The sequence below is a fragment of the Xenia sp. Carnegie-2017 genome, unplaced genomic scaffold, assembly GCF_021976095.1.
Source record: "Xenia sp. Carnegie-2017 unplaced genomic scaffold, XeniaSp_v1 HiC_scaffold_17, whole genome shotgun sequence".
In the NCBI taxonomy this organism is placed as follows: Eukaryota; Metazoa; Cnidaria; class Anthozoa; order Malacalcyonacea; family Xeniidae; genus Xenia; species Xenia sp. Carnegie-2017.
The window spans coordinates 204076-228450 of NW_025813479.1; the positions used below are offsets into that span (position 1 = coordinate 204076).

Genomic DNA, 24375 nt, shown 5'->3' on the forward strand with positions numbered 1-24375 from the left:
AATTGGCGAACTTTGGCGGACAAGTTACTCCAAAATCCACCCAATGCAGCAGAAGCAGCTGGTTTATCGAGGGAGACGAATCCTACGAAGCGAGTATTGGAAAGTTGGATTACGCAAAGCGATGGCACAAAGACATTCGAGTATTTAATTTCAACGATGTTCGAGTGTGAACTGTATTCGTCTTGCGATGCGCTGTTCGATTTTCTTGAAACTTTCGATCCTCATTCTCCGACTCGCGGTGAGCAGTTCTGTATTAATGCATCGAACAACGCCAGAGTAAACGTAGAGAGAGAGCAATCTGAAACAAGGGGTATTTTTCGAAGCCAAAGTTTGCCTGAAAACAGAATGAGAAGACTCCGTCGAGGCATTCGTCAGTTGTTTCGTCTTCATAGCGCTGAGGAGAGAAGTAGACCTCAAACTCCGTCTCCTTCTGATGACATCCCTCCTATATCTTTCGTGCCTGAGCCGGTTCAAGATGAAATTTTTATCGTCAGTTCAAACACTGACAATCAGACAAATGCAATGAAAGCGCTCATGTCTTTTCTGCTTGGACTAAAGCCTGTGAGGAACGGTGAATTGCAAGTTAAGACAATTCACGATTTGGATCAACAAGGTCGAATGACTACGTTTTGGTTGGAAGAACGCGTGAAGAGAGCAAAGTATGTTCTACTATGTTTCAGCACAACAATGAAGGCAATAGCAGACTGCGCTATGGAAGGAGGTGATTACCAAAACTATCTTAGTCAAACTGAGTATAATCTCAAATACACACTCGATTTTTTGGTCACTGGTAAGATTTATTACAGTCTTTGTCGCAACCCCGGTGGGAAATTTGTTCCAATTATTTTACACGGACAAAATATTTCGAACATTATCACACCTTTGCGGTTTTTCCTGCATTTCGCCTGGCCAAACGACAGTAATAAAATCTCCAAGTATATTATGAACTTGCCCGAGTATCCTGTACCACGACAAGGCATTCCAAAGCGACTTGTCGTGAAACCTTTGGGTGCGTAGCGGCGAAATTGAAGTTTCGTCGCAGGAGTTCTCGAGCCTCGATGCAAGAATTTTGCATTCTACAATTTGAATTATGCAAAACTTAGTGGAGATTTTGGAATGAAAATCTCTAGAAAGTATGTAAATAATAGCATAGCTTGTAGCCGGAATTGAACCTAAATTAAACAACTTTTTTGTGTCGACGTGGAATTCATAAATTTTTCACGAGAGCAATGTCCCCATTGAAAAATATTTAAAATATTGTCGTATCTAATGCTTCAAAAACAATTTGTACAATTTACGCATTCACGTCGATTTGCGTCAAACTGTTTGCAGTTGTAAATATTTCTAGGATCGTATTACCAAAGCAAAGACCAAAAGCGAATAATGTAAATATGTGTTTTATAACCTGATGGCTTTCACTTTTTCTTCGACGAATACAACGAAATTCCTGTACTAAGAAACAATTATCTTCATGCAAGAATAGCTTTTATTACACAAAAGAATGCTACATATTTCTTGAGCACTTTTGCCCGTAAACACGGTAAAAGGCTATGCATTGCAAATATAATCTCATTGCGAATGGCATGTCAAAAAAATGTATCAGGAGAAACATAATGTTGAAACTTGAGTCCTTATATACTGCAGTCTTATGTCTTCATCAGGAGTGATCTGATGTTTAAACACAGAATAGATATATATATCTATTCTGTGGTTTAAACATAAATCCTGATATACTCAGTTCTAGTGTCTTCATCAGTTGTTGAATTCTCCACTCAGTCTAGTATGTTCTACAAGAGTGATCTGACGCTGTAACTTATGTCATTGCATACTTTAGTTAGTCTAGAAATTAGTTCAAGAGTGATCTGAACACACCACGCAGGAGTGCATAAGGACTCGAGTTGCAATATCAGATAAAAATAACGTCCAATTTGCAAGTACCCAAACATTGCTAAAAAAATAAGAATATAATAAGAATAAGAGTTTAAATTTTATTTTACACTATCACAAAAATCTTTTCTCCGACTGTATTTTGCCGGCACTGCAGTTTCTTCACAACTTCCAAGCATTAATAATGCGTTGCAGCTAAACGCAAGCATAATCCAAAACAATGTATGTGCCACAGTCAATCAACTTGCCCCTTTTCTAGAAAGATCGATTCTCTTAATTAGTTTTGTCCTTTTTAACGGCGTCATACGTCGTACGGGTTTTGTGTGTTCTCTTGACTTTAGGGGTCCGTGATTTATTTACGTCTTTTTTCTTGTTCGGCGTGGCGGCATTTCCCGAAGATTTCTTGCGTTTACGTGACGCGCTTGTGTCGTCCTCGACACGGCCACGTTCTTTGTCGGCTAAAAAATGCAATAAAAGGTTTGAGAATCATACAAAACAAGAATTTATCTTCCACAACGTAATACCACAGATTACTATAGCAGGCAAAGCGTTATTTCGAGTCATTCCTGTGGTGTCGTTGTCGGTCACGCGTTCCAAGCGCGAGGAATGTTGGATTTTTGGAGCAAACTAATTATATAGAGCGATATGTTGAACATATCCATTAAACTGATTAATTTGTAATATTTATGACGAAATGATTAGGAGAAATTGGTGTATATTAGAAGAACAAGCTATATAAAGGATATAAGTTTTTAAAGGTCTTTGAAACAAGCTGTTGATGTTTGAGACAACCTTTCCACTTGGGAGTTTTTTTCTAACTTCCTGCAGAGTCTAAGTGGAGAGTGAATAACGTAAATGCTTACATAAAACCAAGTGGAAATGACGTTCTGAACGTTGGTATTCTCAGAAAAAAAGATAAATTGACTTTAAGCTTCAACAATCCAATTTCTTAGCAAAAATACAATTTATTTCATTAGAAAATTAACTCTCATCCCAGATATTCCAACTTGAGATCTCCGAAAATCGGAAGGTCTGCCGATGTCACAAACGTATAAAATGTTCACGTCTTTACGGTGTTCAGGTGGCATCCAGTGAACGAAGACAAAATATTTGAAATGTAGGAGTAAAAACGGAACAGTATCATTTGTTAAAACCGAGCATATCAACGTAACTTCGCTAATCTACGAGTGATTTTGATTTTGGGTTTGTTATTCATAGTGATTTATTTAAAGATCTTCCCGATTGTTGATATGTTTACAAAAAATACTTGAAATTGTCTTCGTGCACTTGACGCTTATTAAAATAATTTGGCAAACGTTTTAAATGTCTTTGATAATGGTTTCCGTATGGGAAACAGCCACTTCAGACGATTTCAAATGTTTGTTTGTAGATATGACAAAAATCGGGAAGATTATTGAATAAATAAATATGAATAACTCAATCTTATAAGTAAATCAAACATTAAGCATAAATGCAAAGGATGAACGAATATAAAACTTTTTCAAAAAACGCCGACGAAATGGCAAGATCTTAACAACTACTCGTATAATTTAATTAAAAACAAAAAACATCAGAATGTAATCCAAGCAACAATACATAGGTAGATAAAGTGGCTTTATCAACAAAGGACGGGGAACTACCTTTGGTCGCTTCTTCTTCCAATTCGGACCAGTCCTTTCCGCTTTCTTCATCCGAGCCAAGCTCTTCTTCGAATTCTAAACACAGCATTGTTCATAAGACAATAATTTAGGAGTATAGCTAGGTAAGGTGGGGTGATGGTAGAGGTGGGGTGATGGTAGTAAAGTGGGGTGATGGTAGTAAAGTGGGGTGATGGTAGTAAAGTGGGGTGATGGTAGTGGGGGATGGTGGAATGGTGGGGGATGGTAGTAAAGTGGGGTGATGGTAGTAAAGGGGGTGATGGTGGTAATGGTGGTAAAAGGGGATGGTGGTAGGGGATGGTGGAAGGGGGGAAGGATGGGAATGGATAGGTGGGGAATGGAATGGGGGGGGAAGGTGGGGTGGGAAGGTGGGGTGATGGTAGAGGTGGGGTGATGGTAGAGGTGGGGTGATGGTTGCTAAAAAAGATAGTAATATAATGTGGTTATGTGATTATATTTTTTTAGACAACCGTACAATATAAATAGATATAAGTACGAACAAAAAGCTACGTAAGAAAGGCAAGTGAGATAGGGAACAGAAAGATACATGTATGGATAGAAAGGAGCAATAGCGAAACAAACTGTTTGTACCAGAATCCTCCTCGCTCTCCGAAGTCTCCCCGGACAGTTCACTTTCTTCACTTTCCGACACGGCAACATCGGAATCACTCGGAGCGTACTCGCTTTCTTCCTCGTCCTCTTCTTCTTGTTCTTCATCCTTAACGATAAAGAAATAGCATAGAAATTTTTTTCAATCTTCATTTGAGACCGAAGCTTCAGTACTCACGCTGCTATCTGGCTCAAGGAAACTCCAGCCACCATTTTCAATAAAATCTTGGGGATCATTGGTGATCGTCTTCATGATTCGGTTCCAATTCAAACTCTGTACGCCCTCCGTATACTTTATGTCGCACGAACTGAAATGATGTATGAAGAAAAAATTTAGAGGAAAAACTATTAAAATAAATAAACACCTGACAAAAATAAAGTTCTCCCCCTTGACAAACATAAAGTTCTCCCCCCTGACAAACATAAAGTTCTCCCCCCTGACACAAATAAAGTTCTTCCCCTGACACAAACATAAAGTTCTCCCCCTGACACAAATAAAGTTCTCCCCTGACACAAACATAAAGTTCTCCCTCATAACACAAATAAAGTTCTCCCCTGACACAAACATAAAGTTTTCCCCCCTGACATAAACATAAAGTTCTCCCCCCTGACATAAACATAAAGTTCTCCCCCCAAAGAAACATGTATACTACAATGTAAATGAAGAAATCCTAGACAGTTTAGCACGACAACAAAAGCAATATTCCAAACGCCATGCAAAGAAAAGAATCAGTCGTGTTTCCAAAAAAAATTCTTGAATTAAAAATGACCGAATTTTAAATTAGCATTAAAAAGTGGTGTATTTCCACTAAATTCATTTTTGTTCACTTTTTATCTAGTAATTGTTTAAGCAAAGTTGACTAACTCATTTCAAAAACAAGACTGATCACCTTCTTCATAAAACATTTAGTAAAACACCGTAAGTTACGGAATCCCTTTGTTTAATTATGTAGGATTTACTCATTGAGCAGCAACAAAATTTATCGCGTGGGAAACTTTCTTTTTGTGAGGTGTTTAAACTGGAATGCTAACTCCCGTAAAATTTGAACTGGTCTTTTTGTGAGGTGTTTAAACTGGAATGCTAACTCCCGTAAAATTTGAACTGGTCTTTTTGTGAGGTGTTTAAACTGGAATGCTAACTCCCGTAAATATTTGAACTGATCTTTTTGTGAGGTGTTTAAACTGGAATGCTAACTCCCGTAAAAATTTGAACTGGTCTTTTTGTGAGGTGTTTAAACTGGAATACTAACTCCCGTAAAATTTGAACTGGTCTTTTGTGAGGTGTTTAAACTGGAATGCTAACTCCGTAAAATTTGAACTGGTCTTTTGTGAGGTGTTTAAACTGGAATGCTAACTCCCGTAGAAATTTGAACTGGTCTTTTTGTGAGGTGTTTAAACTGGAATGCTAACTCCCGTAAAATTTGAACTGGTCGTTTTGTGAGGTGCTTAAACTGGAATGCTAACTCCCGTAAAAATTTGAACTGGGCAATTCAACTCTCCCAATCTTTCCAATTTTAGGCACGAAGACTTAAAGATAGCCGTCCAGTTATAAAATTAGTTCAAAGCCAAGAGAAATGTATTGTTTACATACAAAACTACATGGCCTCCGTGAAGCTATTGGCAGAGTCAAGAGAAATTTATGTCAAATCTTTAGTAAACTTCCATGCAGGAAAAGATAAACTTTTCATACTTCAACCATTCCTTCACAGAGTCCAACGATGTCATGGGTATAGAATTGACATGTTCAACTTTTCTTGTGTATTCTTTGAAGATGAACACCATATCGAAATTCTTTAAATGAAACTAAATAAAAGCCAAGAACACGATTAGATTAATTTAGAGAAGAGTGGATCAAACTAATCCTGTCTCGCTTAAAAACGAAAATGGAGTTTTCAAATTTGATATGTTTCGGGTTTTCATCAACGATGATTTAGTAAAAACACGTAGTTTTCGATTTTAAATCTACGTGACAATTTCTGTACGCGACAAAAGAACCTCCTCCTTTCATAAGAAAACATTTTAAAACACAAAAGAATCTGTTTTAACACTTACTTGAACTCTCTCGAAGTGCACTAATTCGACCTCATCAAGAGTTATCACAAAAACAGGTTGTTCAGTTAGCATTACAAGACAGTGCGTCGTCGGTTGAAGTAAAACTGTACTGCGAAAGGGAACGCCAATAAATCTGAAATCATACAATGGATTGCGGTGAATACAACAATGAAAATACCACCAGACTGGCAATTCAAGATGGCGGCCAAGCACGCCATTGTTGACGCATGCGGCAATGATAAGAAAATGCTCTGACAAACAGATATTTTCACAACAAGATGAAGAAGAAAGTTTCAGCCATCAATACAGGAGGGAGGGATGAAGAAGAAAGTTTCAGCCATCAATACAGGAGGAAGGGAGATGAAGAAAAGTTTCAGCCATCAATACAGGAGGGAGAGATGAAGAAAGTTTCAGCCATCAATACAGGAGGAGAAGAAGAAAGTTTCAGCCATCAATACAGGAGGAAGGGGGAGATGAAGAAGAAAGTTTCAGCCATCAATACAGGAGGAAGGAGATGAAGAAAGTTTCAGCCATCAATACAGGAGGAAGGGGGAGATGAAGAAAGTTTCAGCCATCAATACAGGAGGAAGGGGAGACGGAAAACCAGGAAATAAAAAAGAAAATTGCCACCATTTTTTTATGGATCTATCAGTCAATCTTTAGGAAAGTTTACATTTCGCCCCAGACCCCTACACCTACACCAGTCTTCCTAAATAAAGAATTAGGGTAATTGCATAAAGTTCGTAGGACGGATGTACGTACCCAAGTTCCCTGAATGGAACATCAAACTCAACTTGACCGTGCGTTATTCCTTCAACTCGATCGATGAAATGTTTAAAAGCGGCTTTGAGACGCTGTCGTAGCTCGCGTTCCGCCTGAAAATAACAATTGAAACTTTGAAAATATGTTTCGTACGGTCATAATTTATTTTGACGATAAGTCATAATTTATTTTGACGAAAAGTCATAATTTATTTTCATGGAAAGCACAAGTACTTTTAGATGTGGGATCTAACACTATGCAAGTATTTTAGTGTTCAATGAAGCACGTTTTCAAAAATTTCTCAATCATAATAAAAAGTTAACAACTTTAAGAAAAAAATGTTTGTAAATATAGATCGTCCAGGTTAGTATAGTCCTGAGAAGGACTGTTTTTGTTGATGTTGATTGACGTTTCGACAAACTTAGCGGTAGTCATCTTCAGAGTCAAATGAAGAGTAAACGTCAGGTTAGCCGTATTTGTTATCTGGTTCTTACGTCATTGTATTGTGTAATATTTCACTTCACACTAATTCACAATGACAATACACATTTCCTGTACACACAATACAATGACGTAAGAACCAGATAACAAATACGGCTAACCTGACGTTTACTCCTCATTTGACTCTGAAGATGACTACCGCTAAGGTTGTCGAAACGTCAGTCAACAACAACAAAAACAGTCCTTCTCAGGACTATACCAACCTGGACGATCTACATCTACAAACATGCAACGATACTCCCGGGTTTAAACCATTTACTTAAACAAAAAAAGGCATGTAACAGCAATACGTGGTCTTGAACAAACAAACTAGAGCAACACCAACTAAAAACCATCATGAATCCCTCCCTGAGAGAATGACTATAAGCATACTATACTTATCTATTATTTCTATGACATAGTAAAGGTCTTCGTCAATAGTCGAATTTTCCCTGAATTATTTCGATGAAAGTGGAAACACCAACAAACCTGTTCCGCTTGAAGATCATCTCTGTCGTGCATGTGTTGATTTTTACCCAAATCCGTCGTGATTTCGCCAACCTGGAATAACATCAACAAAACTAATATTACCACAAGGTTAAATAGTTGGAATGTTATTAAACAAAAAGAATGATAGCATAATGCTATAACCAACAACTACAAACAATAACGACCTTATCTAACAAGAGTTGAGAAATTAACCTTCCACTCCTCTTCCTTGTAAACGAGACAAGTCTACTCAAAAGCAGAGAGCCTTATACGCTACAAGTCCCGGGCTTGTGACCGGTATAGCAGAGTTCTAATGTTATTATAGCACTAATATTATTATCATTAAAAGGTTTTATCATTAAACTCGACAGTAATCCCATAACGAAATTCAAAAACATGAAAACATCCATGCGTCATAAACTTCGACAAAAATCTAGCAAAGCAAGCAGTGAGCCACGTGATCTTCAATTCGCTATATGACATATTGTTTTTGACATATGAATGGAAAAACGAGACGAACGCTTGTATTCTAAAGACCACTCAAACTCACAAAGTATGACTTCAATAGAACCTCATATATGGTCGAAGACTCCACTGATTGTTTCATTTGAAATATTGCGGCAAAAATTTTGCCAGAAATACAGAAATGAGTTTTCCATCGACAAGCGCGACTTCTGTGTCGCACTTAGTGAATGCGAGTGAGCTTTTAAAATACGGGCGTGTGTCTTACGTGCTACTAAAAACGAGAAGATTAGACAGTAGCAATCTTAACTTTAGTATAAAACAACAATAAAACTATAACTATACAACTACGTTATGGTGTGGTGATTACTGAAAGATGAATTATACTTACCTCTGTATAATATTGAATGTCGCGATACTTTTTCTTGCCAATAATTATAGCATTCTATACAAAACAAACATCGACAACATTGCAATATGTGCGACGTGGAAAAACTAGAGATCCAAAAATTGGGCAAGTTTATGAAAAAACACGGCCTCGTAATTTCAATCAACCAGAAAATATTTCATAAATTTCTTTCATTTCAAAACTTTAACATGCGACGCTCTAGTGCCCTTTCATTGCAAGTGTATCGGGAAACAAGGACCGAAAACTAGACTTTTGGGTAATGAAATTTGTCTTTTTTTAACGCTACTTATTTAAGAAATAAAAGATATTTACTGACGAAGAACATCTTTTAATTTATTTATAAAATAATAATGCGAAACAGGTAAATTTAAAGTAAACTTGTTAATTTTCCCTCTGAAATGTATTCATGATCGATTTGCAAATTCTCTTTGACTAATTGAATGTTTAGATTGATTTGATTGGTTGAGCTCGGATGTGTTTTGCACAGGATAATGCAAACACGGCTCTAAACCAATCAGCGCACGCGTTTCATCGTGCTTATTTTATAAAGCTACACGCTGTAGATTGTACAAGTCAAAATTAAAATTTCGAGAGGAAATTTAATAACAATTTTTCATTGTTGGAAAATTTCCTCTAATTTCTTGCACATTTTTAGCTATCAAATTTTCAAACAAGTAGATTCACTTATTCAAATGTACGTGACTAACCTTCAGATGAAAATGGATAAGTATGATCATCTCGTGATCACAGGGCTAAACAAATGGATAAATAGGATCATTTCATGATCACAGGGTAAATAATTGGATAGATATGATCATTTCATGATCACAGGGTACATAAATGGATAAATATGATCATTTCATGATCACAGGGGTAAATAAATGGATAAATATGGTCATTTCATGATTACAGGGGTAAACAAATGGACAAATATGGTCATTTCATGATCACAGGGCTAAACAAATGGATAAATATGGTCATTTCATGATCACAGGGGTAAACAAATGGATAAATATGATCATTTCATGATCACAGTGGTAAATGAATGGATAAATATGATCATCTCGTGATCACATAGCTAAACAAATGGATAAATATGATCATTTCATGATTACAGGGGTAAATAAATGGATAAGTATGATCATTTCATAATGGGTAAAAAATATATATCCCAACAATTTTTGACATAAAACCAAGTTTGTATTGAAATAAACGCGTTGCAAACGTATGTAAACGTTTAGTTACCTGAAAGAATGCGTGTTTAATGTTTCCATATAAAATATCAACACGCTCGCCATTGACACATTGAAATCGGAAACCTCGACGAATGAAAGAACGATGAAAGATTACTTCAGTTAAAAAGTTTAAGCATTTATGAAGATTCTAATCTCGTACCAAAAACTAAAACATTCATTAACTCTTACCATTCATATGAGCCTCGAGTGTTCCCTAATGAAAAAAAATTGCTTATTGTGAAAAATCCTCAGAGAATATCAAAGATTTTCAAGCACATCTTGAAAATTTCCGTTTTTGTCAGAATTCAGTAATTTGGGGCACCGTCTTGTCAACATACAGTCTTGCCTGCATAGGGCTTAGGGAATATACGGTTTTGTCTGTATAGGACTTAGGATATATGCGGTTTTGCCTGCATAGGGCTTAGTATATATACTGTTTTGTCTGTATAGGGCGTAAATATATACGATTTTGTCTGTATAGGACTTAGGATATATGCGGTTTTGCCTTCATAGGGTTTAGGATGTATACGGTTTTGTCTGTATAGGGCTTTGCCACGTAAGGTTCTATCTGTAAAGTGTTTTGCCTACGTAAATAAGAAAGGTCTTTATTTGACAGTTTGATGGACATACCGGTATACGTCTTGTGCCCAAAGTTGGCCGAATGTAAAGATCTTTTAGTTTTGGATTATTCTTGCTGTTATTCACCACTAAAGCATCTTGTTTTACGATGCCCTACAGGATAATCAATACTCAAAATCGTTAGTACGAGTTGTGAACTTTCTTCAAGTTTAAGCAGCATATAGGTACGGGAGTAAAATACGAAAACAACATCGACAACAACAAACCTCCTTTTCTTTCTCTTCTGCTTCGCGAGTTTTGAATTTCTTCTGTACTTCTTTGATGAAACGAAAGGCGTTATTGAGGTTCGCAGCAGACGCAACGGACTGACCCATGGACTTTTGCATTGAACTTCGGTAAGTGCTAGGTGTATACGTATCAGTGATAAAGTTGTACGGTGATTGGTTATTGAAGTGAACAGTGCATAATTAAAGTAGATGGTTTGAGCCCGGGAGTATAGTTACATGTTTGTAGATGTAGATCGTCCAGGTTGGTATAGTCCTGAGAAGGACTGTTGATGTTAGTGTTTACTGATGTTTTGACAACCTTAGCAGTAGTCGTATTCAGAGTGAACGGTCATAGCAGATGTGAATGGACACTCAGAGTGAACGGACATAACAGATGCAGATATCCAGAAAACAGTCAACATTAACACCAACAGACCTTCTCAGCACTGCAGTAGCTTGCATATCTCAATCTGCAAAAGATGTACCAAAACGACAAACAAATTTACGATTTTACAGCAAATTCCTTACACTTCTTTGAGGAAAGTCGCGTCGGGTTCTGCAAAATTGTTCACATCCGGTTTCGCGAGAGCACTGTCAAGATAATTACGCATGGTTTCGTTAACAAAGGGATATTTAATGAAGAGTAAGTTAAGTCTTAGGAAAGTAAAATTTTAAAATACCTTCCTGGGCTGAAGAAGTTAATTCGTAGGTAAGTATAGTCGCCTTCAACACTTGTACTGATGTTCTGAGGAAGAGGAATATCATAAAAACATCAATTGTACGGATTTAATACGAGCAAAGGGTCATCTTCCATTGGGATGGAGGGGGGAGGGTACTAGGAAATGGAAACTAGTAACGAAGAAGAGAAATATCCTTTAAAACGTCAACGATATGGCTTTATTATGAGCAAAGGGACATCGTGAGTTGGGATGAGGGGGATAATATGGGATTAAAAGTAGTAACGAAGAAGAGGAATATCCTTTAAAACGTCAATGATATGGCTTAATTATGAACAAAGGGACATCGCGAGTTGGGATAAGGGGGATAATATGGGATTAAAAGTAGTAACGAAGAAGAGAAATATCCTTTAAAACGTCAATGATATGGCTTAATTATGAACAAAGGGACATCTTGAATTGAGATTGCGGGGGATATTAGGGGATGGCATGTAGTAACGAGGAAAAGGAATATCATTAAAAACGTCAATGGTATGACAAAAGGAGATTGGGAGTAGGGGAGGGGGGTGGCATGTCCTTAAATTACGGACAAAATACGTTAAACTTCATTTAAGCTCAGTCAAAGTCGGTTTTGGACTGCTCACTACTGCACACATGATGTGCACCAAAAAAAACATGAAATAACATTTTTTAGAAGACAGATTCTCCTGTTTGACGTTTTAAGTGTCCACATGGCTGTTCAAAATGATCGAAAAAGTAAAAAAATCGAATGGTTGAGAAACACTTTTTGACTGGTAATTGTCCGTTGACAGACTGCTATTTTGAGCGGTAGTCGCAGGAGATAAAAAGTAGCAACAAACGCGGGACTAAAGCAGTAGCAAGGACATCAGTGTCGTAGTGTATGCTATCGACTGGTTCCTTGCAGTTCAGTAAACATTGAAGCGATGCATGAAGAAAAGTTTCAAACAGTAAAGGTAGATAAACAAGAAAATGTAAAAACATCTTACTTTGACAGTGGAGATATGAAACGGAGTTGCGATGCCAAAAACAGGTAAGATAACTGCCTCGTACTTTTTATCTAAATTGAAAAATGATGTCAAAAAACGAACCACGGTTTACAGCACGTACAAAGCGAGCACACAGACTGCGCGTGCGTGATGATCAAGCCCACCTCGAGCCCTTGCCCCACCTCGAGCAGACAATGAAATCGAAGAACCTTACCTACAAAACCTTTAATTCACGAACGTCTTTATCCCGTGGGACAAGAGAGCTGTGTTTGTAGGCGATGTTTGATGCACGGATTCTGGAAAATCGACACAAAAGAGGATGCATGAGATCGAGGTTTGCGTTCAAGTGAAATTCGTTCGTTAAAACCTACTTTTTCTCCGGTGTTTTACCCTTTGTTTCTAACAGTCGTCTTTTGGCTTCTTCGTGTAACTGTTCCCTCAGTTCTTGTTGATGAGCTTTTCGTTTATCTTCAGCGTTCATCTCCGTCTGCAACGTTGGAAAACGCTTTGGTTTGTTCACACAGGTTTATTCTCATCACGTGACCTGAGTATCATCACGTGACCTGAGTCTCGTCGCGTGACCTGACTCTCGGCACGTGACCTGACTCTCACCACGTGACCTGACTTTCGTCGCGTGACCTGACTCTCGTCATGTGACCTGACTCTTGTCATGTGACCTGACTCTTGTCACGTGACCTGACTCTTGTCACGTGACCTGACTCTCGTCACGTGACTTCACTTACCCTCGTTCTGTTTTCCAACAATTTCGATTTTCCATCTGTGTTTCGTAACAATGCTTCCTCCTAAAGTACAGATATTACAAAGATTATAAAGTTTGTGCTTGTTTATAAAATTACCTCAGTGGTAAACTTCGCTCACATCGACGTTATCCGAGTCGTCTTGTTCATCTTCGTCCTGAAAATGACAACACATGTCTCGTTGTGCAATTTTAGTGGATTATTCTGTACGTACATTTGGGAAGCGTTGCATAATTTGGTGGTAGAGTGAATGCTATACAGAGCAGTTGTGGCAGTCCAGCTTGAACAATTTGTTTTCGAAAACCCATTTCAATATTTCCAATTGATTTTTACACATTAACGAATCAAACTGTTATATTTGGCAACAATTCAGTAGACTACACAAAAATCCGATAGTAAAATATCCCACCTTTAGAAATATACCGATGTTATTGATCTTCTTCTTCGCAAGAGTGAGCAACGTCGCGGGACCTTTCTACACGAAGAAATTGATAACGTTTTAAGCTTAAGCTCGTTAACGTCGCATATCTTGTACACTTCTTCAAGTCAGTTTCTTGGAAGCTCTTGTTCTCAGATTTATCTTAAACCTTACTGACGCAAAGACTTTTCCATTGTTGTTAATTCATCAGTAACTTAACTAACATACATTACATATCCTATTGTACTTATCGCTTCTTGTTGCTATTTTAGCGCTACGTAATGAGCACATCCAAAATTAAAATACAAAAACTCGTTTCTCTTGATTATTTCCAATGCAAAGTCCAATTCTTACATCATTTATAACAACGGTGTCTCCGATAAACAACGCGTATTGTTTCTCCTTTGTGGAGTTTTCCTCTTTATTGGAAAGGCCAGAGAAACCGACGCTTATACAAAACACCATACCTAAGATTATAGCCACGAGGTGTAAAACAATCATATTTTTCATTACAGCATTTCATCAAAGAAAGAAGTCGAACCTTTCTGTGCTTTGTGACTCGACTTGGCATTTATTATCAACGAGCTTTCGCGAAATTCGATTCCCATTACAAATCTGTCACAAACAAATATAAATTTGATCCGAACGCTGCATGTCGAAAAATTACACGCAAAATTACACAACAATATACTTTTACATTCTTAAAATGCACTTTAACGCATTAAAAATATACTTAAACAAATGAAGAAGATATAGTTTAACACGTAAAAAACATCCTTCAACACACAACAAATCTATTTTAACACGTAAAAAAACATACTTCAACACACAACAAATCTATTTTAACACGTAAAAAAACATACTTCAACACACAACAAATCTACTTTAACACGTAAAAAACATACTTCAACAGACAACAAGTCTACTTTAACACGTAAAAAACATACTTCAACAGACAACAAATCTACTTCCACACATCAAAAATATACTTCAACACATCATGGACATATACTTTAACACGTAAAAAGAATACTTCAACACACAACAAATCTACTTTAACACGTAAAAAACATACTTCAACACACAACAAATCTACTTTAACACGTAAAAAACATACTTCAACACACAACAAATCTACTTTAACACGTAAAAACATACTTCAACAAACAACAAATCTACTTTAACACGTAAAAAACATACTTCAACACACAACAAATCTACTTTAACACGTAAAACATACTTCAACACACAACAAATTTACTTTAACACGTAAAAAACATACTTCAACACACAACAAATCTACTTTAACACGTAAAAAACATACTTCAACATACAACAAATCTACTTTAACACGTAAAAAACATACTTCAACAGACAACAAATCTACTTCCACACATCAAAAATATACTTCAATACATCATGGACACATACTTTAACACGAAAAGAATACTTCAACACAATTAATATCCTTTACAAATGAACAAATTATAAACATACCCAATACTCTTCACAAACTTAGACACTAAGTCTGGTTTCTTTTCCTTAACATGCTCCAGGGCAGTATTGTAAACATCACACAACTTAACGCCATCTTTAAGTTTGTCGATAACGACGTCAAGAGTTGATAATAAAATGTTGTAGTTGCCTTGTTGTTCCTGAAAAACGAGAAGTTTCTCTTCAAATCGAGTTTTTTGTGCTACATCATTCATTTTCTCATATCTATTCTAATATATATTATTTTAAACTACGTACGAACGAAATCAAGCTTTATGCACGTTTACAGAACACTTCACTATAGTATACACTACAGTGACTGACTAAAGGATGGCAAACACTTCTCAATGACTGACTACAGTATAACATACACTTTTCTATGACTGACTACAGTATAACATACACTTCTCAATGACTGACTACAGTATAACATACACTTGTCTATGACTGACTACAGTATAACATACACTTGTCTATGACTGACTACACTATAACATACACTTCTCTATGACTGACTACAGTATAACATACACTTCTCTATGACTGACTACAGTATAACATACACTTCTCAACGACTGACTACAGTATAACATACACTTCTCTATGACTAACTACAGTATAACATACACTTCCTTATGACTGACTACAGCATAACATACACTTCTCTATGACTGACTACAGTATAACATACACTTCTCTATGACTGACTACAGTATAACATACACTTCTCAACGACTGACTACAGTATAACATACACTTCTCTATGACTGACTACAGTATAACATACACTTCCCTATGACTGACTACAGCATAACATACACTTCTCTATGACTGACTACAGTATAACATACACTTCTCTATGACTGACTACAGTATAACATACACTTCTCTATGACTGACTACAGTATAACATACACTTCTCTATGACTGACTACAGTATAACATACACTTCTCTATGACTGACTACAGTATAACATACACTTCTCTATGACTGACTACAGTATAACATACACTTCTCTATGACTGACTACAGTATAACATACACTTCTCTATGACTGACTACAGTTTAACATACACTTCTCTATGACTGACTACAGTATAACATACACTTCTCTATAACTGACTACAGTATAACATACACTTCTCTATGACTGACTACACTATAACATACACTTCTCTATGACTGACTACAGAATAACATACACTTCTCTATGACTGACTACACTATAACATACACTTCTCTATGACTGACTACAGTATAACATACACTTCTCTATGACTGACTACAGTATAACATACACTTCTCTATGACTGACTACAGTATAACATACACTTCTCTATGACTGACTACAGAATAACATACACTTCTCTATGTCTAACTACAGTATAACATACACTTCTCTATGACTGACTACAGTTTAACATACACTTCTCTATGACTGACTACAGCATAACATACACTTCTCTATGACTGACTACAGTATAACATACACTTCTCTATGACTGACTACAGTATAACATACACTTCTCCATACTTCACTACGAGCCCAGCGTTAAGATTCTTATCAATCCATAAGGACGTACCTCTGATGGTTGAACCAGCATCGTTCTTATAATACTGCTACAATAATACTTGTAACGAACACCAAATATACAAATTATGACGCCAAAATCAAGACGATCGTCATTGCTATAACAAAAATTCGCCGATGTTAGAAAGCTTGAGTAGAACAAAAACTGAAAAAGACGTTCGGAGCAGAATTTTTGTGACATAACATTAATTCATTTCTTGACAGTATAAATTTTCTTATAACATATTGACACGTTTATATTTAAGGAAGTGGTTTGAGACCGGAAATATCGTTACATGTTTGTAGATGTAGATCGTCCAGATTAGTAGAGTCCTGAGAAGGACTGTTGTTGCTGATGTAGACCGACGTTTCGACAACCTTAGCGGTAGTCATCTTCAGAGTCAAGAAAAAAATGAATGAAAAAAATTTTTTGACTCTGAAGATGACTACCGCTAAGGTTGTCTAAACGTCAGTCAACAACAACAACAGTTCTTCTCAGGACTATACCAACCTGGACGATAAGATCAAACGAATATTTCACTGGCGTTTGGGGTAAGGTGAAAATCTTACATCACGACAATACAAAAAACTATCACAGAATTTCATCGACGACCGCAAAGAGTTTAGACATTGAAAATTACTAGAAGAAATTTATCGTACATTCATTCACCCTTATTGACAACTGTAACATCTCTTATATCCATATATCCAACATTATTGACGGTAATAACATCTTGTATGTCCACACATGCCCTCTTATTAACTATAACATCTCCTACATCCATATGTCCACCATTATTGACAATAATAACATCCTTTTATATCCATACATGCCCTCTTATTCATATATATAACATCTCCTACATCCATATATCCACCATTTTTCACAACAATAACATCCTTTTATATCCATAAATACCCCCTTATTGACGACAATAACATCTCCTATATCCATATATCCGCCACTATCCCCCCAAAAAGCAGAAAAATTGTAAAAAGTATTTCAGAGCGAAAAATACAGATGGAAACACGACAAACCTTTGAGCACTGAATTTTAAACTGAAATTTTCCCCACTTTGAATTATGGGATTGAAACACATTTCCGTTAGTTCGTGATCCATGCCGCTGACCAAGTATTTCTTTGATTCCAAAGCAGCCTCAACATTATCGGCTATTTTTGTGTGTTTTACCCGCTAAAAAAGGCAAAAAGTTAGAAACTAGAAATGTTGTGCGTTGGAAATTAGAGATGGGAAAAAAGAAAGCAAGAAACTAAAAATATTTTATCAATTCTAGGTACATGTGATGAAATGTCACCTTTTCTTGATCGACTATCTCCATTATGTGGTTTTTGAAAAACTTGCTGAAGATATCAGAGGTGACAAGCGAAGCTTTCTATACAGAAAACATTAAAATAAAAATTTGATGAGAGTAATGAAATGAGGTGGCGAAATCAGTTCGATCTTTTACTCTTGTGATGTAAATATTTTTGACTTCCTAAGACAAAAAATCCAGGCAATACGTTTGCTAAAGATATCGCCGAAACTTTTTCTGCTATCGTCTAAATATGCAGTTGTGGTGTTGCTGTACACAGTGTAAGCGACTTTCTTTACGTCTATGGTGTAATGTCTATGGTTTTGTATAGGCTATTTTGCTTATAGGCTTGGTGGGGGTAAAAACAGACAGGCAACGGACATTTAGTTATGTGTACATATATATATATATTGCTGAATACTTCTAGTAGATTTCGAATAGCAGCGGAGTTATGGCAACGACCTGCTGCATCTACCAGCACCGATTTTGAAGTAAATAGCATGCTTAGTGACAATATAATAGAGAAATCATCTGCGCATGCGCTCGAGCATGCGTAGTCAACTCCACCAACTCTCCAAGTTCGTAGTAATGACCAACTGGATGTACTAGTAACGATTATGAAGTAAATAGCGCCCTCAGTCACAAATTTTCGGATAAAACATTTGCGCATGCGCAGTCTGTTCAGGCTTGCGCTGTCGACTTGACCAGCTGCCCAAGTTCATGGCTATGGCAACGACCAACTGCATCTACTAGCACCGATTTTGAAGTAAATAGCATGCTTAGAAACAATTTAATAGAAAAATCATCTGCGCATGCGCTCGAGCCTGCGCAGTTCACTCCACTAATTGTTCATAGTCATGGCAACGACTAACTATATGTACTTGCACAACATTTATGGCAATTAGCTCATTTAGTTGCAAATTATCGAAGAAATCATCTGGGCATGCGCAGTAGTGACTTTAATAATACCGCAACTTTCGTAAGCCTCTGAATTTTGGTATATATATATAAAGCTGATATTAGGTATAGTAGATGTCAACTAGCAGTGGAAGCTGGGTGCGATATGTATGCAGTGGCTTAGGGGTCCAGACGTTTCGGGTCGCGACCGCACTCTCCCTGCGTACCCCGAGCAAAGCCTATCGCAGGTGATCTCGGGGTCTGATGGGCGGAAGCTTGCTATTGCATCTCCCAAGTAGGATAGCGTGGAGGGGCCGAAATCTCCTACCGAAACGTTAACATGCGGCGTTCTAGTGCCTCGGCTTAAGCAGGTATCGGGAAGCATGGACCGAAAACGGGGTTTTTTGCTTTTGAATTTTGTTTATCTCATAAAAGAAACTAGAACTGTTCAAACAACTTCTGCTTTTCAGAGTCAACCTATTAATTAGCCTAATCTTTTACAATATAACTCTCTCGTTCACTGTTAAAGTACAAACGAACTCACTTCGGGTTTTTATCGATTCTGACAGATTCAACAAAACGTATTTAAGTTTATATCAAAATATAGCTTTCTTGTACCTGTGCAGTGTTTGAGAAGTTACAAGCAAAGCACAATTCGTAAAAAAAGACACAACGAAAATGCATGGTTTACAATTTACTTTCTGTATTGTTGTTGAAAGCATATTCATGGGATCCAGGACTTTGAGTGCGCTTTATCTGTGTTTACGTTGTATAATTTTGGAAATGTTGTAGATAAAAACTAAGCTTAAGTTGCACTATTTCTGGAAATAATCCTTGTAGGCAAAAACTGATTTAGAAGTTGCAAAACTAACTTTTTGCGATCTGCCAGAAATGATAAAAATGCGGTCACAAGCACCTTAATAAGTTTAATGCATCATTTACGAAAACGTTCGCGGGCTTCATGGCGGTAAAGGTTATCTGCTTTCTTTGTCTAATTTAATGTCGAAATAAGTAACTGTGTCAACACTTGAAACTTTTACAATAATAGCAACACACAGCAAGTTGCCGCAGTAAAAACTGATACAAACAAAGCAAAATACGAACGACTCACTTTGACGTTATTAAGTTCGCCATCTTCTTTGGCAGCCATTGTGTATGCTATATTAGAGCTTATGTCGACCTAAATAAAAACATCTTTTGTAAAAGCAAACGCAATCGCTTTTTGAAGATAAACTAAAAAACGCAAAGTCTATATTTCCATTTTCGAACTAATCATGTCGAGATAAATTCTGCGAGGATAACATCTCTGACTGTTTTCACAAGTAAATATCTATTAACATTGTGAATAAACTATTTTGATTGCGATCGACGTAAACAAACATTTAATCAAAAACAAATCCTTGTTAAATTAATTTTTCTTAACTTAACGGATATTACCTTAAGTAATTCCAGGCAAATGCGTATGTTAAAGATTAAGACGTCAGATTTCCGTTATCAGTTGAAGTGGACTGACGTTGATAAAACTTTGCTGCGTTTTTGGGGAGTGTTTTTTAGTAAGATTCAACAATCCAATAGCTCTGTTTCTCAATACTTCCAACTTACGTTAAATTCAACACTTTTTCATTCACACAAATTCCATGTCCTAAGGCCTGTTTCGAAAGTTGAACTTGAAATGTGAATGCGTTTGAAACAAAAGATAATGAGGAATTTCATCTTATTTTCTTTTGCTTTTAACGCATTGGACACATGTAAAGTTCGACGTTTGAAACGGGCCTTAAATTGACAATTTGAGATAAAAACAAATGTTATGACTGTACCAATGGGAAGGGAAATAATGCACAAGTCGACAACTTCCGACGGCTACCGACCTTGACGTAATGCTACGTCAGAAACAGCCGACAAGGTCACTGATCATTAAAAATACAGTATTTACCTTTTCAAAAGGCAGTTTTTTCAATGCTTCATTCCAGGAATCCATAAAGTCACCGTGAAAATTATCTTTCACGAACACGCCAATATTTTTGCCCTGAGAAAAATAAACGTTCCTTAGTATCGCGTTGACTGTTCATAAAAGTGTACTTATTTACGCAGCTTTCGTCTCACCTTTTTACTTTCTTTCATGATCTTGATGAGTTTTTCAATGTTAGTCTTATCTTTGTCAGACTAAAAATATATGGTGTTGAATATGTTGAAGATGCTTAGAATTTATCTAAACGTGATGTGGGTCGTGTGGCAACATCTTAATACGCAGTTTATAAATTGTTATATTGATATATACACAGGTATATATTGTCATGGATAAGATAATCATAGTCTCCAATGTTCTACAAACTAAACTACAAGATCAACTGTAGACTATGATGATATTTTAAAACGCAGTTCTAGTTTCTTTCATGTCTTAATATCATAGATAATAACATTACGTTGTTGTGATGTACTCAGGTACAGTAACAAGATAAACATTGCCTTCGATGTTCTACCAACTAAACTACAAGATCAACTGTAGACTATGATGACATTTTAAAACACAGTTCTAGTTTCTTTCATATCTTAATATCATAGATAATAACATCACGTTGTTGTGATGTACTCAGGTATAGTAACAAGATAATCATTGTCTTCAATGTTCTACAAACTGAACTACAAGATCAACTGTAGAATATGATGATGTTTCAAAAGATAGCTCTAGTTTCTTTCATACTTAATATCATACGTAGTTAATAACATCACGTTGTTGTGATGTACTCAGGTATGGTAACAAGATAATCATTGTCTCCACTGTTCTACCAGATGAACTACAACTGAACTACAAGATCAACTGTGGACTGTAATGATATTTTAAAATACAGTTCTAGTTTGTTTCATATGTTTATATCATAGATAATAACATCACCTTGTTGTGATGTACTCAGGTATAGTAACAAGATAATCATTGTCTCCACTGTTCTACCAGCTGAACTACAACTGAACTACAAGATCAACTGTGGACTATAATGATATTTTAAAATACAGTTCTAGTTTGTTTCATATGTTTATATCATAGATAATAACATCACCTTGTTGTGATGTACTCAGGTATAGTAACAAGATAATCAATGTCTTCAATGTTCAACTAACTAAACTAAAATGTCAACTGTAGACTATGATGATATTTCAAATATCAAGTCATTAGCTATATAAACCTGAACACATTGTAGTATCCAGCCAGTAAATCAAACTATCATGCCAATATTTGCAAGGGAGTCTATCCAAAAAAAACACTGGGGGTCGGGATTCTGGGAGTTACTAGGATAGAGTAATTTTTTTGATGTTAAAGCGCACAATTTTAACTGGAAAAACTTTTGTACAAAAGCTGGAATTTTAACCCTCCCCCACCACCCAATGAGCACATATGTTGATTTTTAACTTTATGCGTCAAGTTATAAATGTGAAAATACTTTTACCTTATCTCTCAAATTGAGATTTATCTCAGGAAAACCTTCATGCTTTTTTCTCGCCTCAACCAAAGGTTTGAGGAAGTCTATCTTCTTTTTGCTTGCAAGAATATTTATCGAATTATCAGCAAACACCATGAGAGTGTCGCTGAGTTCATAACCCAGAAGCCATTGCTGTGAAAATAAAATGAAAGATTAGCAAGAGGTTTAGACATGAAATTAATCGTGAAAATCACTCCAGATGAAGACACTAGACTGGAGTATATAAGGATGCAAGATTCAACATTAGATCACTTCTGATGAAGACATTAGACGGGAGTATATAAGAACTCAAGATTCAACATCAGATCATTCCTGATGAAGACAATAGACTGGAGTATATAAGGACTCAAGTTTCAACATCAGATCACTCCTGATGAAGACAATAGACTGGAGTATATAAGGACTCAAGTTTCAACATCAGATCACTCCAGATGAAGACATTAGACTGGAGTGTATAAGGACTCAAGTTTCAACATCAGATCACTTCTGATAAAGACACTAGACTGGAGCATATAAGGACTCAAGTTTCAACATCAAATCACTCCTGATGAAGACACTAGACTGCAGTATATAAGAACTCAAGTTTCAACATCAGATCACTCCTGATAAAGACATTAGACTAGAATATATAAGGACTCAAGTTTCAACATCAAATCACTCCAGATGAAGACATTAGACTGGAGTATATAAGAACTCAAGTTTGAGCATGAGATCACTATTGATGAAGACATTAGACTGAAGTACATAAGAAATCATGTTTCAACCTCAGACAGTTGTTCAGTTACAGCTTTTCAATGCACTCATTTGTGAACATGAGGCGAAATCAGTCTGCATAGACATCTATTTCAAACAATACACAAAAGACATATAGTTGACTATTCAAGCCACAATAAGATACAAAACAAATCTAGGAGCCTATACAAAGGAATGATTTGAAAATTTCTTCACAATGTTCAAAGCATAAAACACAACAGACTCCAAGTAGCATAAGGCAATGCTTATCACTGGAAGCGGTTTTCAACCTCAGTGTCACATACTCACATGTAGAGCTGTTGACTTGCTGTATAATATATCTTCATCGTTTCCAACTGCGACGACGATTGAATCAACTTCCTTCAATGACGTACCGTTCTCCGACGATGAAGCCTTAAGAATTTCATGTTCAACAACAAAGGCATAAACATCCTCAAACAATTTTACAAAAAAAACACGTAAAAGACCGATACAAGTCGGACTGATTCAGCCGAATTAAACAAGCACATACCTTCCAAGCGGCGTATATTCGTTTGGCACGGCGAAAAAACGCCTCCTTATCCAAGGAAATCTTTGAGGAAGACATGGCTTAGCCAAATTTACGTCGTGAGCTCATTTACAGTAAAAGACAAGACGGACATTATTATTGAGACATTTTACTTCGCCTGCATGTGGCGGGAAGCTTCAACAGGGGGGAGAGGTTAGCACTTTCTATCAGGGGGGAGGGAAAGGAAATGGTCCGAAGGTCCAGTTTGTTCAACCAATCGTCTAAATATAAGGATTTGCACCGTACACCCGGGTTTATAACACTTTGATATTAAAAAAAAAGCATGAAGATTCTATATATGTTGTATTTTTCATCAAAAGACAACATCTTTCACAGTTTAAAAACTAAATATTTCTCGGATAATTAAAAAATTCCTCAGCCATCTTTGTAAAACAAAATCGTAATGCTTTGGATAACAGAAGTTATGCTACATTAAAGAAAAGAATGCAACCAGTCTAAAACACTCAAAGGTCTACTTGCAAAATATTCTTTTGCCGTCATAAACCTCGTTTGTATTAAATGAAGTAAGCAAGGCCTCGGTAACATTGAGGTACCGCTGGAGAAAAATACAGCAGACT

The 24375-nt window shown here is 36.5% G+C and overlaps 1 protein-coding gene across 1 annotated transcript; it reads right to left on the reverse strand.

Moving 5' to 3' along the window:
- Positions 1 to 1974: 1974 nt before the first annotated feature.
- Positions 1975 to 23943, reverse strand: LOC124437834 (FACT complex subunit SPT16-like). Its single transcript, XM_046987767.1, has 34 exons — positions 23762 to 23943; positions 23539 to 23643; positions 22465 to 22629; positions 21125 to 21184; positions 20955 to 21047; positions 20133 to 20201; positions 18128 to 18205; positions 17852 to 18006; positions 16827 to 16932; positions 15246 to 15403; positions 14290 to 14363; positions 14103 to 14215; positions 13740 to 13805; positions 13452 to 13487; positions 13316 to 13375; positions 12944 to 13059; positions 12791 to 12868; positions 12573 to 12648; positions 11569 to 11633; positions 11417 to 11479; positions 10889 to 11024; positions 10674 to 10775; positions 10233 to 10257; positions 10054 to 10127; positions 9516 to 9560; positions 8791 to 8844; positions 7938 to 8009; positions 6969 to 7081; positions 6207 to 6339; positions 5845 to 5957; positions 4333 to 4462; positions 4137 to 4263; positions 3528 to 3602; positions 1975 to 2345 (listed from the first exon to the last, which is right to left on the reverse strand). Exons 1-34 carry the CDS (start codon positions 23834 to 23836, stop codon positions 2161 to 2163), a joined length of 3195 nt encoding a protein of 1064 aa, XP_046843723.1. The 5' UTR covers positions 23837 to 23943; the 3' UTR covers positions 1975 to 2160.
- Positions 23944 to 24375: the final 432 nt, after the last annotated feature.